The following is a 15,564-nucleotide window of genomic DNA, read 5'->3' on the forward strand; positions in this document are numbered from 1 at the left end:
TAGCCTAATTGATGTTTTAGCTTCTACCCATAAATATAATATCTAAGCAATCAAAATTCATTTTTTTAGTCCCATGACATTTTGGCTTATATACATAAAGGAAATGGATAGTAAAACAACTTCATACTTTCTAGCTTTATTGACATTTTACCTTATCTCCATAAAGAAAATGGATGAGCAAGCATTTTTAGTCAATGTATTTAACATTTTACATTCTTTGTAGATGTTTTTCAACATTTCTAATTTTTTATATTTTCCAACCTGAATGTGTAATAGACATTCAATAATTAGTTACATCATTTAGTTAAGTCAGGCTAGTTAATCGTTCTCTTTAGCTATTTTTTATATTTTCCAACCTGAATGTGTAATAGACATTCAATAATTAGTTACATCATTTAGTTAAGTGAGACTAGTTAATCGTTCTCTTTAGCTATTTAAGTCTTGTTGTATCCTCTCATGCAATCAACAATTCTCCAATTAATCAATATACTTTTCTCACATTTATAAGTTTTATCATGAGTTTTAATACATATATCTACTTCATATTGAAACTAAAATTATTGTATTATTATTAATAAATATAGTGTTTTCAATATAATCTCATTGTATCTTACCATGAAAATATATATCTAGTTTAATTTAGCTTCACACGCAAACACTGTAGACACTTCGCCAGAGACAAAGTTAACTACTATCTCTGTCCTTTAAATACTTAAGGATCGTAATTTTGTTGTTTTAGCAAACCTCTTATATTACTCTTTAAGCCCTTTAATTGTGTGAAATGTTGTCAAATTGATGCACCTTTCAGATAGTATTTAACAATATTCATGGTGCATTTTGAAGAGCATACTTGCGAGCTATTTTGAAGAGTTTGCGAAAATAGTCATGATATCTTTATGTTTTCTAATCAAAAGACATGTTTATCTTATAGGCAAATGCCCTAAAAGGCACAAATTAGCAAGACCTTATACAGAAGACTTCTATTTTTTGGATCTTTAACATGTCATAAGAACACAAATGAGCAAGACCTTCTATTATAATAATGACTTGACTTATGAACTATACTTAAAATGTCTGATTTTTTTCACCCATATTTTTCGAAGCTGAATTTTGTTATGATATAACAATGAGATGCTTATGTGGAAATCAGTTGTTGACACGACACTATTTTGATTTTAACTTACCAAGTAATTTTGATTTCATGAAAATATGCATTAATCTATGTAACATAATTAACCAAAAATTTCCCTTCAAAAAGAAAATAATATTTAACCAAATATTAGAAAATAATATTTACCAAATTTTTTTCTCTTAATAGTTATCAGTTATCACATAAAGTATCTCACTTGTCACAAATAAAAACCAACCGAAAATACATAAGAGAAGAAAATATTTGATATTTTTAAACTGAGACTAAAATAGTGGATTTTAACATAAGGTTACCAAAATCGAAAATGAGACAAAATAGAGGGACCGACCAAATATACTAAAACCCTCCTACTTTTTTTTTTTAAAACTCACATGCTTTATAAAAAAACCGATTATGAAAAATGCTAACAAGTACCATAACAATGCAATAATATAAGCAGTCATAAATGTGTTAAGAGACACTAAAATAAGTTGTATCATAAAAAATATGTTATATAGAACTAGTGTTTCATGGGACCAATGAGTCACAGACAAGGTTTGAAAATCAACCGTAAGTGGAGAATCAAGCATAATATATTTTATATTTTTTGCAACATCCATCAAATTTTGATCAAATATTTTTTAAAAATAATGACAAAAAATTAGAAAGGGCTTGGTCAACCCAAAATCTAAGAGAAAAAGAGGCACGTGGAGTAAAAGAATGGTTGAGCTTAAGTTTCTCATTGACACCCACATGATAATAGCCTTATATATCAAACATAGCAATAAAAACTAATTCTGAGTTTGTCTTTGACACCATCATCATAACTAACTCCATCTTCTTAGCTAACTAACAAACTCTTTTTTGCTGTCTCTTTTTCTATTCTTTCCTTAAATTATTATTTTTGTCTCTATAATTATGTACTCTTCTTGTTCTTCACATTTTTTCACTCCTCAACATATGTGTAGGAGGACAAGACCAACTTATCACATTTCGCACTTTATAAGATAACAAACAACTATTATCATCTATTTTTATTCATATAGTTTATACATTTTATACCTTTTTCTATTTCAAAGCAAAAAAATTCTGGGGTTCCTTGAGGATATTATTATACACCAATCATGTTGGAGGACCTTTTTGATCAGCCATTGCCTTCAAATTTAAAGGCAGATCAACACCAACAGGATCACCAACAACATCAACAGCAACAACAACATCAACAACAACTTTCCATTGTAATTACCTCAATCATTTTCCATGTTGTGTAATGCATGTCTTTTTGTTACTTTTGGAATCATTTTTTTTCATTCATTCTATTAAAATTGAGGTCTAATTAAGTTGTGTAAATGCTTGTTGTTATTGTTATCCTTTTTCTTTCCTCGTGAAATTTCTCATTTTTGCATTTGTTCTATCAAAAATGTTCTTTAGATATTGAATTTGACACCGGACACCGTATTCCGAACACATTCTACACAATTTCTGATTTTATATATTAATTTTTCTCCTTCATCAGAATTCGAACACACTAAAACAAAGTGTATTCTATACGGTGTCAAAATCGTGTCCAAATATCAGTGCAATTATTCTCTTCATGCATGAATGATTGATTTGTATGTGTTTGTGATTGTTGCAACTTGTTAGAGTCATTGGCAATTCTTGAAATCTAGAATCCATTCTTGACATTTTGCAGGAAAATTTGTGTCATTTTCTATCCTTTTATACAAAGTTGGTCAGCATATAATGCTTATTGACTCTCAATAAGGACGGATCAGAGATTCTGCAATAATAGGATTTGCACTTTTTTATATAATATATTATCTCTATCCAATCCATGACAATGCCATGCAACAAACATGTCATTTTCTAAGAGCTGCATCGTTATAAAGTGCAATGTAATGTCAAATTATGCACAATTTTTTTGTGTAAATGATAGTTGTGGAATAATATACATCTTTTTGTACTTGTCTAAGCTTTTGCTAATTTTGATCTTCTTATTAAGTTAGAGAGAGAGAAATAGGGATTTAAGGATAACACTTCACATGTATTACATTATGGTTCATTTAAGTGTCTTTTAATTCCACATTAAATCAGTTTCCATACATTGAACAAACACAACTAGCATTGGCATGAGGTTCCTTCTTTGTTTTTTCTCCAAACCTTGACTCCAACATATCACAACATTGTCACATGAAGGCATAGATGCACTTCTTTTTTCTACAATCAACATCCTAAAAATGCTCCAACATGTCACATATTTGTATGTTGAATGCACAATTATGGTCTATTAATTGTAACTTAAATTACTTCTTTGGTTTCCATAGACAAGGAACTTGTATATATTGATGAAAATAACTTATATTTATATGCATATCTTACTCACTTCATTAGACATGCAATAAACCAAAGTTTAGACATAAAAAACAGAATATCATCTCTTGAATCAGTCTTCTTATTTATTACTTTATTTAGGTAACCATGTTGTTTACATTTCCTTTATATCAATGTTTACAGGATGAAATTTCAAGCCCTCTTAGCGCTCAAATTTTCGAACTTTGTAACACTGAATTATTCCCAGAAGCTTTGCAGAATTCTGAGGTTACATCAAGCTCAAATTGTTGCTATGAAGAGAATTCCTCATATGCAACAAATATATTAGATGTAGAAAACAAGTTCAATAATAGCAATAGCAATAACACAGTGGTCACAACTCCAACCAGCACAAACAACAATATCAACAACAATAATTCCAACAATAGCAATAATCTATCAGTTATCTTTGATTCACAAGAAGAAATTGACAATGACATTTCTGCCTCAATAGATTTCTCACTATCACCATCTTTCAATGTTCCTTCATTCCTTCCAGTCACATCATCACAGCAAGTAGAACAATTTGATTTCTCTTCTGTGCAGCCTCATCATCATGTTCAACTTACAGCATGTTCATCCGTTGATGGGTTTTCGCAGTATCATAATCCAAATGATTCAGTTGCACCTCTTATGGGAGCTCCTTTATCATTACCACCTGTTTTTGAAGAGGATTGCATTACTTCTGTACCTTCTTATGTTCCTTTGAACCCTTCTTCTCCTTCTTGCAATTATCTTGGTCCTGCCGGTATGGCGGCATACATGCCTAATGGTTCTCTTACTACTGCTTTGTCTACTGATAGTTCTGGTTTGTTTGGTGGAAATATGGTTTTTGGTTCTGAAATTCAGACACAAGAACTTGATTATCAAGGAGATAATGGTAGAATTTATTGTCCTGATCCTATTCAGAGGGTGTTTAACCCTCCTGACCTTCAGGTATTGACTGTTTCAAAACTACTTAGTTAATTTCTTCATCATTACTTTCTGTTGACAATACAAATCATGTTAAAAATGTCCATTTTCCATAGTTATTTTTTATGAATGATGCATGTTAAGTTTTCTCTTTCAAGCGATGTTTTTTAAAACTGGACTGAACCACTCGATTCAATCAGTTGAACTGAGAATCGACCAGTTTGGCAGTTGGTTTTGTCTCATTTGTATTGTAGATCGATTGAACGTAATTGAGTCACGGTTGAACCAACCTGTTCTCATTTTTTGTAAAACAGTATTATTATCAATGTCCTATTTCATATGAATGGTTCTTTTTCTATTTCCCTTTCCAGAATCTGAATCTGAAGATAATAATGCTAATTTATTTTTCAGGCACTTAATCCTGAGAATCAACAACTAGTAGCTGGTGCTGGTAGTTCTGCCACTCTGACACCAGAAATCTCAAACTTGGAAGACTCCACTTTCAAGGTTGGAAAACTTTCTGTTGAACAAAGGAAAGAAAAGATTCACAGATACATGAAGAAAAGAAATGAAAGAAACTTCAGCAAGAAAATTAAGGTACTATACTACTTCAAAAACAACCATGCATAATCAAACAGAACTGAAAACCTTATCAGTTATCATGTTACTTATAAATTTGCAAGCTATAATTACTTGCATATCAAGCCAATTCTCTTCTTACTGCATATTTTGAAGTTCATCTAATAATGATGCAACCAAATATGTAGTATGCATGCCGCAAAACTCTGGCCGATAGCAGACCTCGAGTTAGAGGACGATTTGCAAAGAATGATGATTTTGGAGATGCAAATAGAACTGCTAGTGGCAATCATGAAGAAGAAGATGAAGAAGAGGTATAAGATTAATCTCAAACAACATTCAATTATTAAACACGTACCAACACACTTTACAAGTTCATATTTAACTTGGCTACTGCACCGTTTGGATAAACAACTTAATTAAGCACTTATATATGTATAATAAAAGATACATTTATGTTATAAGCGCTCGAGATTGAACTATTTGAACTTATCTACTTATTTATTTGATTGGAATAATTTTTGATCTTGCTTCATTTGATAACTGTAACTACAGGTAGTTGTGAAAGAGGAAGATGATATGGTTGATTCCTCAGATATATTTGCTCATATCAGTGGAGTGAACTCCTTCAAATGCAACTATTCCATTCAATCATGGATTTGATTCAATAGTTTGATTAGTATAGTATACTTATATTACTTAGCTTATATAGATTTTTGCATGGGCCTGTTCCTCTCCAGATTTCTCCTATAAATTTGGGTTTGATGGATGAGGAAGCTGAATAATTGGGGTCCTAATACTATATACCAATAAAGTGAATGAAGAATATATAAATATCATATACAAAGAGTATGCTCACACAAGTTGTATCAACCCATAAAAAGGTTGCACTAGTGGAGCACAATTGAGTAGTTTCTTTTATATTAGTTAGAAACTACTATATTTTTATTGTTTTCTTACATTGAAGGGCATAACCCATCTTTTTAAATGTACTTTTGGTGTAAAGATTTTAAATATTTTTATTGATTTCAGGTATGTTTTTTCATGAATCCGGTTTGTTTAAGAAAAAGATAAAAGTATCCCTAGAAATGTTTTAAAAATCTATACTTAGGTGTGACAATAATGTTTCATACATAAATAATAGATTCCTTCTTTTCCCACATTATTGATTTCTCGCGCCCCCTATTTTGTTCGGATTATATAATCCAAATGATATAAACACCTCATTAAAACTTCCAAAACATGTTACAATATTTTGAACTTTAGAATCCGAGAAGGGCGTGCGAGAAAGTTTTAAGATGGGAAAAGTAATGACCTAAATTATACTAACAAACCAAATCCTCATATAATTTGGCTTCATGATGTTTATTTTGAGCCATAACTCCATTTCATTGTTTTATGATTATTTCTTTTTTCACCCTAACCTCTTCTCACGTGCGAGCAACTCAAATCCAGACAGATGGAGCGAATTTGCAAAGTGGGATATTGCCCTTTAACCATTCATACTATCTCTACAAGATGAGATAAACCTTTGTATGAAAGGCCAACAATGGAACATTATAGAAGAAATTTATATAAGAGAAAGAAAGAATGTGAGATGGAATGAGAATTTGTGAAGAATAAGAAGATATTTATAGGGGTAAATTCAAACATAGACTATAAAGAAGTCAAAGCAGGGTTAAAAAACATGGTCAAATCTTGATGATCAGTCAAAAAAGACATAAAACACATGTGAAACTGTCCAACCTTGCTGACCTAGACACCGTCCATATTCTGAACGGGTTCAGATTATAAAATTCGAAATCATCCCAAAATAGTTCAGATTATATGATTCGAACTAGTCTAAGACTGTGTTAAAACGATTACTTTGCATGGTTTGAGACATTTTAAATTATATAATCTGAACCTGTCAAGTACAAACCTTCGCGACTCACAAAACTTTTATAAATTGGTATGTTTGGTCCATTTGCAAATCACACCACAAAAACAATGAATACTAATCCAATAGATCTAAACGTTAGAATGTAGATTTGTGGCTTTATATTAAAGGTTTGGATGGTTTGTGGTGTGTTAATTGAATATTAAACGTTATAAGCATTTCTTTTGATTATAGGTACAGTCTAAGAACATTTCATGGCTATAAATAGCCCTACACCCTTCGACATTTGCATTCATTTTAAAAATTTCAATTTTAAATTTAATTTTAGACGTAAGTTATGGTATCATGGTCATTGTTGACCACTCAATACTCATACTGTCACCAAAATGGGTATTTTCATATTTGAATTATTCTACTTTTTTTTTTCATCAAGTAACTAGCAGCTGAAGCTCACACATTTTAAATGTGGAGAAGTGGGGTGTCCAGGGTTCGAACTCTGCCCCTATATATATTATGCAATATCCTACCAACTGAGCTAACCTCACGGAGATTCTTCATTTTATACTTTATTTTCCAGTTTAGAGGAAAGAGAAAATGCAGACTTTGATAAAAGGAAGGAGAAACTAGTAGAAAGGAAGGGTTTTCAGAGGAAAATATTACAAGGAGTTCATTTTTCTTCTTCATAATACAAAACTCTTCTACTTTAAGGGAACTAAAAAAATGCATTTTAGGAGAAGAACATGATAGAAAATAGGCCAATTATGTTTTTTAGTCCTTTAATTTTGACAAAAATTTCAGGTTAGTCATTTAAGTTTTTAAGTTGTTAATTTAATACACTTATTTAAAGTTTTTTAAGTTTTTAAGTTCCAAATAGATCATTAAAAGAGTAATGGTGCATTAAATTAACAGTTTAAAAGACATACTTGAAACTTAAAAAAATTAAATGATTAATTTAATATTTTTGTTAAAGTTAAAACGACCAAGAGATGTATTTAGCCTAGAAAATATTCTCATGTGTGTGAGTTGTGTCAACTTAGTCGCTATAGTCTGAACACTTTCAAGACATACATTTTAATTCTCTCTTGAAGACAATTGCAAAACAATTATTGATTTTATGTTAATTAATACTCCTTTCGTCCCAAAATATAAGCAAAATTGGTTAACAAAAATTAATGTTTTTTTTTAAGGAAAAAATTAATGTTTTTGTTTCTAAATTTATACAGATACACTCATTTTTACTTACATTTTAGGGTGGCATTTAGGGTGGAAATGGGAAAGAGTTTCCCACAATGGGAAAGTTTTTTTTGACCATTAGATTAGAGAGGAGTATTGGTTTTATTATGGTCTGTCTACATTATATTCTTTTTTCTTTCTCTTTCATATTGTCTTCAACCCCATGAATACAGATTTTTTTTTCACAGATATGGAATTCCTGCTGCTTTACCAAAGCCTTTCCAAGTATATTGATTCCTGGTCTTTCTTGCAAGAACTCAAAAACACATACAAATAAAAATCTATAAGTCCTGAGATTAACGTAAAACCAGTAATCTTCCCATGAAATCTTCATCTTCACCAATTTGCCAAAATTACTAATTTTCTAGTGTTATGCCAATGAATCATCCATCTTCAGAATTTTCAATTGGGTTTCTTACAAAACCCCAAAATTTCAAGATTTTTCATTTATCAATATTAGAACATATAACCTAATTTTGTTTCATTTTTTTTTCTTCCAATACAACCACAAAGTTCCAATATTAGAACAAAAAAGTAGAACTCATAAAAGAAGAAAACCAGAAAGATCCAATGAAGCATGGAAAAATAAAATAAAATAAAATAAAATAACCCAATTAAAACTTGTATATGATGGATGATTGATGAAATGGATCTCTCAATTGTTGTTGTTGAGGAACCTTAAAGCCATTACAAACTCTTGGTGGTTTTTTAGATCTGGATTTTCTTGGGCGAGCTGGAAGAAAAAAAAAAGTGGTTTTTATTTGATCAAAAATTTCAGTCTTTAAACACCAGATAAATGGATCCGAGCTTAAAGGATTTCAGTCTTTATAAGGTGTTTGGGTGAATGTTCTTAAATGGATTAAGTCAGATTGCTGCAAGTGGCGGGGGGAAAGAGATAGAGGAGAGAGAAGGATGGGTGGGTGAGTGAGGTTGAAGACAAAGTAAAAATAATATGATGTGGACAGATTACAATATGATCAGTGTTCCTTTTTGATCTAATGGTTCAAAAAAGCTTTCCTATAGCGGGAAACTCTTTCCCATTCCCACCCTAAATGCCACCTTTAGGACGGATGGAGTAATAATTTTCTCATCAGGGCCGTCCCTAAGAATTCGGAGGCTCGGCTCTGGGAATGAAAAGAGGCCAGTGATAAAATCAAAACGTATTTTTTTAAAAAGAGCAATGTTCTATTTATACTTTTTAAAAGATAAATATAAGGTGACGTATATATGCGGTACACCCAAAGGTAAAAATGACTACCGTATAGATGAGGAACCCCCACTTAACACTAAAAACAAGAGGACCTAATTCTAATAGGCCTAAAAGGCTAAAACAAGGGGACAGAAAATGGGGGTATTAAAAAAAATTGGAGGGCAGTAATACTAGTGGATATTAATTTTTTTTGAAGCCCATGGCTGAGGGAGGCCCAGCTCTGTTGAGTTGTTTGCACCCCTCAGGGCCGGGCCTGTTTCTCATCCTACTATAAAAAAATAAGAAATATTTACTAAGTCATCGAATTAGATGTCGTTGTCTTTGGTTCAAAATTTCCCCCTACACGCAACAATTAATGCTATATTTATCAAACTTTGATAATGACCACAAAGATTTTATGAAACGGACAAAACTACTTAATTTGAATTAAAGGAAGCTAACGAGTTAGGTATGAATTTTAAAACAAAATACAAGAAAAAGTAGTTAGGTATTTTTTGGATCCATGCATGCTTCCCTTCAAATTCAATATGGATGTTGGGGAGACGGCTACGCCTGAAATTTACATTTATTTGTCAATCACAATTATTCTAACAACTCCTCCAGTGGAAAATAATCTTCCTCTTTCATATTTAACCCGATCTCGAACATAAACAAATTTAGTAAAAAAGCAATTAATATATTTGGTTTAATATTTAAATCAAATACATCAATATTGTTTGATCAATTTTTATTTATAGTTGTGACTGGAACATTGTATTGTAACAAAACCCTAGTTGTGGAGACTTTCTTATCAATCTTGGTCACTCATGTCTTCTCTCTAGGACAATATTGGATAGACTCCTGTTTATTCAACTCAAGTTCTTCCGGAGGATGTTTCATGTTTATTGTAATCTTAGATGATTCCATAAATACTCTTATTTTATCCCGATCTTGTGAAAGGAAATGGACAAAATTAATAAAAGAAGGTGGAAAAAGAAATTGCGGAAGATTGTACCAAAAGAAACTAAAAGGAAATTGTGGAAGACAGGGCTATAGTGATTTTTCTCGACAAATTACCATTAAGAAAATTTGGTAATGTTTTATAAAATGTTCCTTTGATGTATAGTAGTAATTACTAAGTCGAGATTTGTGTAAATTAAGTGATCAAGTTCAAATAGTTAATGAGTTTTATCAGTCGACGAATCGTTTAGGAGAACACGAGTTCAATTTTTTGGTCAAATAATTATGTATCTTGAGGCCGAACTCCAGATAACTAAGACTGTTTTTTTAAGAATCAAAGAGTTAACACAAAAAAAAAATGTTCAATATCTCGCGGTCGAACTCTTGAATATTGTTTTTATTTTCCCCTTGATATCAATTTCGTCGGACTAGTTTGACTTCTTAAAAAATATCGAAAGAGTATTTATATTTAGGAACAAATTTTAAGGGTGTTTATGAAATAAGGACAAAGAGAGTATTATCTATAAAGCCAAAAATAATTAACTGTTTAGTATTAAGGTTAAATATGTTGTTTTTATATTTATAAAGTTATAAACTTTTATTTTAATTCCAATAAAAAATAATCAATTTTTTTAATCTCCAAAATATTTTGTCAACACATTTGACTTCTAAATTCTCCAAGTTCCATCACGGACTAGATTCACCACTCTCAAAATTATCATATACTACATTTTTAAAGTTTTATATTTTATGATTTCCCCGGACCACAACCAAGCGATTGATTTGAATATTTTTTTTATCTTAAAAATTCAAATAATGTCAATATTTAGTATTAAAATAAATTATAAACAATAAATAAATTAATAAAAACATGTATTGATAAATCAGAAACCTTCAAGTCATTCTTATAAAAAATAATTCCGCATCATAATAAAAAAATCATGTGGAAAGTGTCATGAGAACGTTCGTAAGCCACTCCACATACTCTCATACTTAATAACATGCCAAAACTGACGTCCAATTGCTTTCAAAAAACTGATGTCCAACTGTATGGTATTTTCTTGCTGAGCTTTTGACAAATTATATGGTATTAGATCATCCATAATGGATCATTTTCTATTTAACATTATGCTAACGAGACATGTCATCGTGTTGTAAAAAGAAAAAGAAAAAATAGGTGTTAATTGAGATGCTGCTTTTATAACACTTTCTTTTATCATATGTGGATTTCACATGCATTGCTTTTATAAAATACATTATATATGTCGTGGTAGGAACATAGATGACTAATACTACTATTACACAATTAGAAATAGAAAGATAAATCCTGTGAGTTTAATTCAATTTGTAAAAATATTTTATTATATATGTTATGGTCGAGATTTGAACCTCGTATTTCATTAATTTCACTTGATCAAGAAATAAAAAATTAAGGACAGAAAAACCAATGTTATAGTTTGACCAAAATAGAACTATACTGCATTTAAGTTTTGAATATATTTTAGAAAAGTCAAATAATTAATTTCATTAAAATTTATTACTCCATCCGTTTCAAAATACATGTCCAATTTTCGCAATGTGCACTATTCACTTGACTTACTTTGACCATACTTTTTAACTAATCTATAAATACAAATATTAGCATGTAAAATGTTGTTTGATTTGTCTCGACAAATATTTTTAAAATATTAAATTTTTATAATTTTTTACTTTAGATAATTAAAGATATTAATAGTCAAAATTGTGCATTGACATATGTGAAGTGGTTGACTTGGACATGTATTTTGAAACGAATGGAGTAGTTTTCTTCGTACATATAAATAACATTAAAAAAAACTAAGACAATAAATAAACACTAAAAATATAAAGTAAATATGTTATGAAAACAAAATTCAATTAAGCATCTAAAGGGAAAACAACCAACTCTTACATACTCACTTCGATAATTTTTATAAGTAAAAAATGTCTTTTAAAATTTATTAGTTATTTAAAAAATTATATTTTATTTATAAACGTAACCGGAAAGAGTATTCACAATTTTAAATGCATTTTACTTGAACCCACACACATAAAGATAATTTTTTTTTTAAAAATAATATCAAATAACACAACAAAATTATTTTTCTTTCTTTAAAAAAAACAAAATTATTTTTCTTTTAAATTTTATCATCTCCTCAAACAAAATTTATTTGAGATCGTGTTTGTGAAGAAGAGTTACTTCGAGAAAACACACTCTTACACTTTTTAAAGTAGTTTGTTGTCATGGAAGGTCAACATATTACCCAACCCCTGACACCTTCATTTGACGATCCTTGGTCAATGGGGCCATTCAAAGCTGCCATCCGCACTTGTTAACATAAAATAGACTGCAATTCTTCAGAAAAAGAAAAATACAATTTTGCTATTTTAAAATACATTTACAATTAATTTATTAATTATCATGTGGTGTAGGTTAAAGATGTACTAACCGATAATGGGTGTAAAGTTCAAAGTAAACATTGTACCTTTAAAGCTCTTAAATTTATTTATGTCGAAAAAGTTTAGATAGTTTTTTGCTACAGAGAAAAAGTTTAATTTATTTATGAAAAAATTGCACAACCATTTTAATTTATTTAGCGCACCGGAAAATTCTAATTTTTTTAGAAGTGAAGAAATTCTAATTTTTAACAAGTTCAGTTTCTCTTTTTTGACAAAGTTCAGTTTTCTTATAATTTTCTTTTATAATAGTATACTGCATGCATATATAATTAAATGCGAAAGGTTCAACATATTTTTCTTTTTGGTTACAAAAATTTAGGATGAAAGGACGGTTTTTCACTCCACAAAGTAAGAAATAAAATTGAATTCAAAGAGTATTTGTAAATTTATAAATAAATTTATAATTATTTTCATTCAAAAGTATTAGTGGAGTTCGAATGTATTAGTAGGGTTCGAATCCAAGATCTTTTCAAATACAATATCTTTTTTACCGCTTTGTAATTAGAGATTCAACCTATATAATCTCAAGAAGAAAGAAAAAAAAGGAAACGTAGAAAGATATGAGAATTACATTCACACTGGACTTGTCAAAACAATAAAATAAAAAAATTCACACTTGAGTTTCTTAATTTTTTTTTATATAATTTAAAGCGTCCTGCTAACCGATGTCTCCGGGGCACTAGTTAAGCATACCATAAAAGAGAATTATTACCATAAAAGATACCCATCTGGTTAAGCATACTAATTCAATGCATTAACTATTATATAATTTCCTTTTTCATATCTTTAACCAGTGCCCCGGGTTAGCATTTCCGTAATTTAAATTATCAAGTCAGAAGAAAAAGGTACCCATCTGTGGTTGTATCCCCTTGTAATAAGTGCAATTTTCTATAATTTCGGCTTCTAAAAGCCAATTTATAGTTCATATAAAGAAAACAAAGACCATTTATGTAGGTCATTCATGATTACAGCAAAGTCTCGAACCAACTTAATAATAACTAGATATGTTCCTAAATATACTTCATTTTGATAAAAAAATATATAAAGATTAATAATAACAATTTTTATATAATTATATTAAATATGTCAATATTATTCATTCTTTTATAAAAAATACAACAAAATTTTACAAAAGAGTCTTATATATAAAAACATGTATAATAATAGTAAATAAATAGATACTCACGTTTTCTACTAAAATAATAAATAAAAGATGATTGTTTTAGCCCTTGAAAAATATTATAAGATCTGCTTTGGTCTCTGAGAAAAATAAAAACATTCAGTAAGGTTAGTTAAGATAAATTAGATCAACGTAGTCCTTATCATAATCACTATAAAAAAGAGAATAGTAAGTTTTTACAACAATAAAAAAATCAACAATTTAGTCATGAAAATAGTTTAAAAAACAATTCAGTCCCTACAAAACAAACGAGGATGTATGTGGATTGAGGGTATTTGTGGTATCAAGTTTTAGTTGCACGTTACTGTTAGGAAGGCGGGTGAATTAAGGAAGAAGGTTAAAATCAATTTGGTGTGAGGTTGAGATTGGGTAGTTGGTTTGAATACCATTTGGGGCGGGTTGTAGATGATGCGGCTAATTTGCTTTTTTTTTTGGACGAATGTATGGTTGGAGGGTGGTCGTTTGCGTGATAGATTCAGACGTCTCTTTGGTTTAGTAGGAAACCATTTGATGACGGTTGCTGAGATGTACTCTTTAGGTTGGGGTGTGTGTGGAGGGGGTGAGGCATGAAAATGATGACGGAGGTTGTATGAGTGGGAGGAAGAGGTGGTGGGAGAGCGATATGTTCAGTTAAATAATAATGTTATGCATGATGGTGTGGAGGAGAGGTGAATATGACACTTAGAGTCGGTTAAAGGCTACACAATCAACGAAGTTTATCATTTGTTGTTTCAGATGGAGCTGACTGACCGTTACAACATTACTAATATTACTTGGAATAAAGTTCTTTCGATAAAAGTTTTCTTTTTCATGGCTTTTACTACGAAATTGGATTCCTACCAAGGATAACTTGGTTAGGCGAGGTATCATTTAGTCTACTTCTCAGCCTTGTGTGAGTGGACGCAGTGTGGAAGAAAGCATTGAACATATGTTTTTGGGCTGTGATTTCATTGGGAGTATATGACATCTTGTTAGGCATTAGATATGCATCTTGTTATAAGATCATTTCATTCAATTTGGTCATTTGGGAGGTTTCTCCAAATCTTTATTTCTTTACATTTGATTTGGTTATCATGTATCTAAGTAATTTTAAATGAGATAAACGGTCACATTTTTCAACACAAGGAGAAACCATTACAACACATGTTAGATAAAGTTATGCTTATATTTATTAATGGTATTGTAAAATTACTTATAATTTAAAACTGTTTCTTTACAAAATCATTTATTATTTGGTATAGAGTGAGTATTTATTATTATATTTTTTGGTCAAATAATTGGCTAGTTATAAATTCATTTCTTAATGAAACAACAGAATATATAAGATAATGTCTTATTAAAAAGTACCATCGGAGCACTCTTTAAACATTTTAAATCAAGTAATTATTTTTTATTGCACTTTTTTCAATTTTCAATACACTTTATTACATAAACTTTTATAAAAATTATCGTTTAATATCTTTTACCCGTGCTCCGAAAATATTAGTTAACATTTCTCTATAAGTTAATATCTCTATAAGTAAGCTAAAACATAACATAGTTTATTATATTTGATTTTTAAATGAATAACTGTTTCATTTAAAAGCTTTAAACATTTTGGTAAAAAAACTGGTAAAGAGGTCCAATTTTATTTCACATGTGATGGAGAGAGAAAG

General features: G+C 29.9%; 1 protein-coding gene across 1 annotated transcript; it reads left to right on the forward strand.

Moving 5' to 3' along the window:
- Positions 1-1,927: 1,927 nt before the first annotated feature.
- Positions 1,928-6,039, forward strand: LOC146956610 (CCT motif family protein). Its single transcript, XM_085729953.1, has 5 exons — positions 1,928-2,367; positions 3,644-4,435; positions 4,823-5,008; positions 5,179-5,304; positions 5,546-6,039. Exons 1-5 carry the CDS (start codon positions 2,254-2,256, stop codon positions 5,651-5,653), a joined length of 1,326 nt encoding a protein of 441 aa, XP_085586079.1. The 5' UTR covers positions 1,928-2,253; the 3' UTR covers positions 5,654-6,039.
- The last annotated feature ends 9,525 nt before the right edge of the window (positions 6,040-15,564 follow it).

This window comes from Medicago sativa, chromosome 1 (assembly GCF_051527215.1).
Source record: "Medicago sativa cultivar Bolivia chromosome 1, Bolivia_mono, whole genome shotgun sequence".
Classification (NCBI taxonomy): Eukaryota; Viridiplantae; Streptophyta; class Magnoliopsida; order Fabales; family Fabaceae; genus Medicago; species Medicago sativa.

Bases quoted from the DNA above. Each gene is read 5' to 3' on its own strand.
- LOC146956610 (XM_085729953.1), top strand. From the start codon at position 2,254: ATGTTGGAGGACCTTTTTGATCAGCCATTGCCTTCAAATTTAAAGGCA. The intron at 2,368-3,643 runs GTAATTACCTCA...CAATGTTTACAG, and splicing joins ATCAACAACAACTTTCCATT to GATGAAATTTCAAGCCCTCT. The intron at 4,436-4,822 runs GTATTGACTGTT...TTTATTTTTCAG, and splicing joins TTAACCCTCCTGACCTTCAG to GCACTTAATCCTGAGAATCA.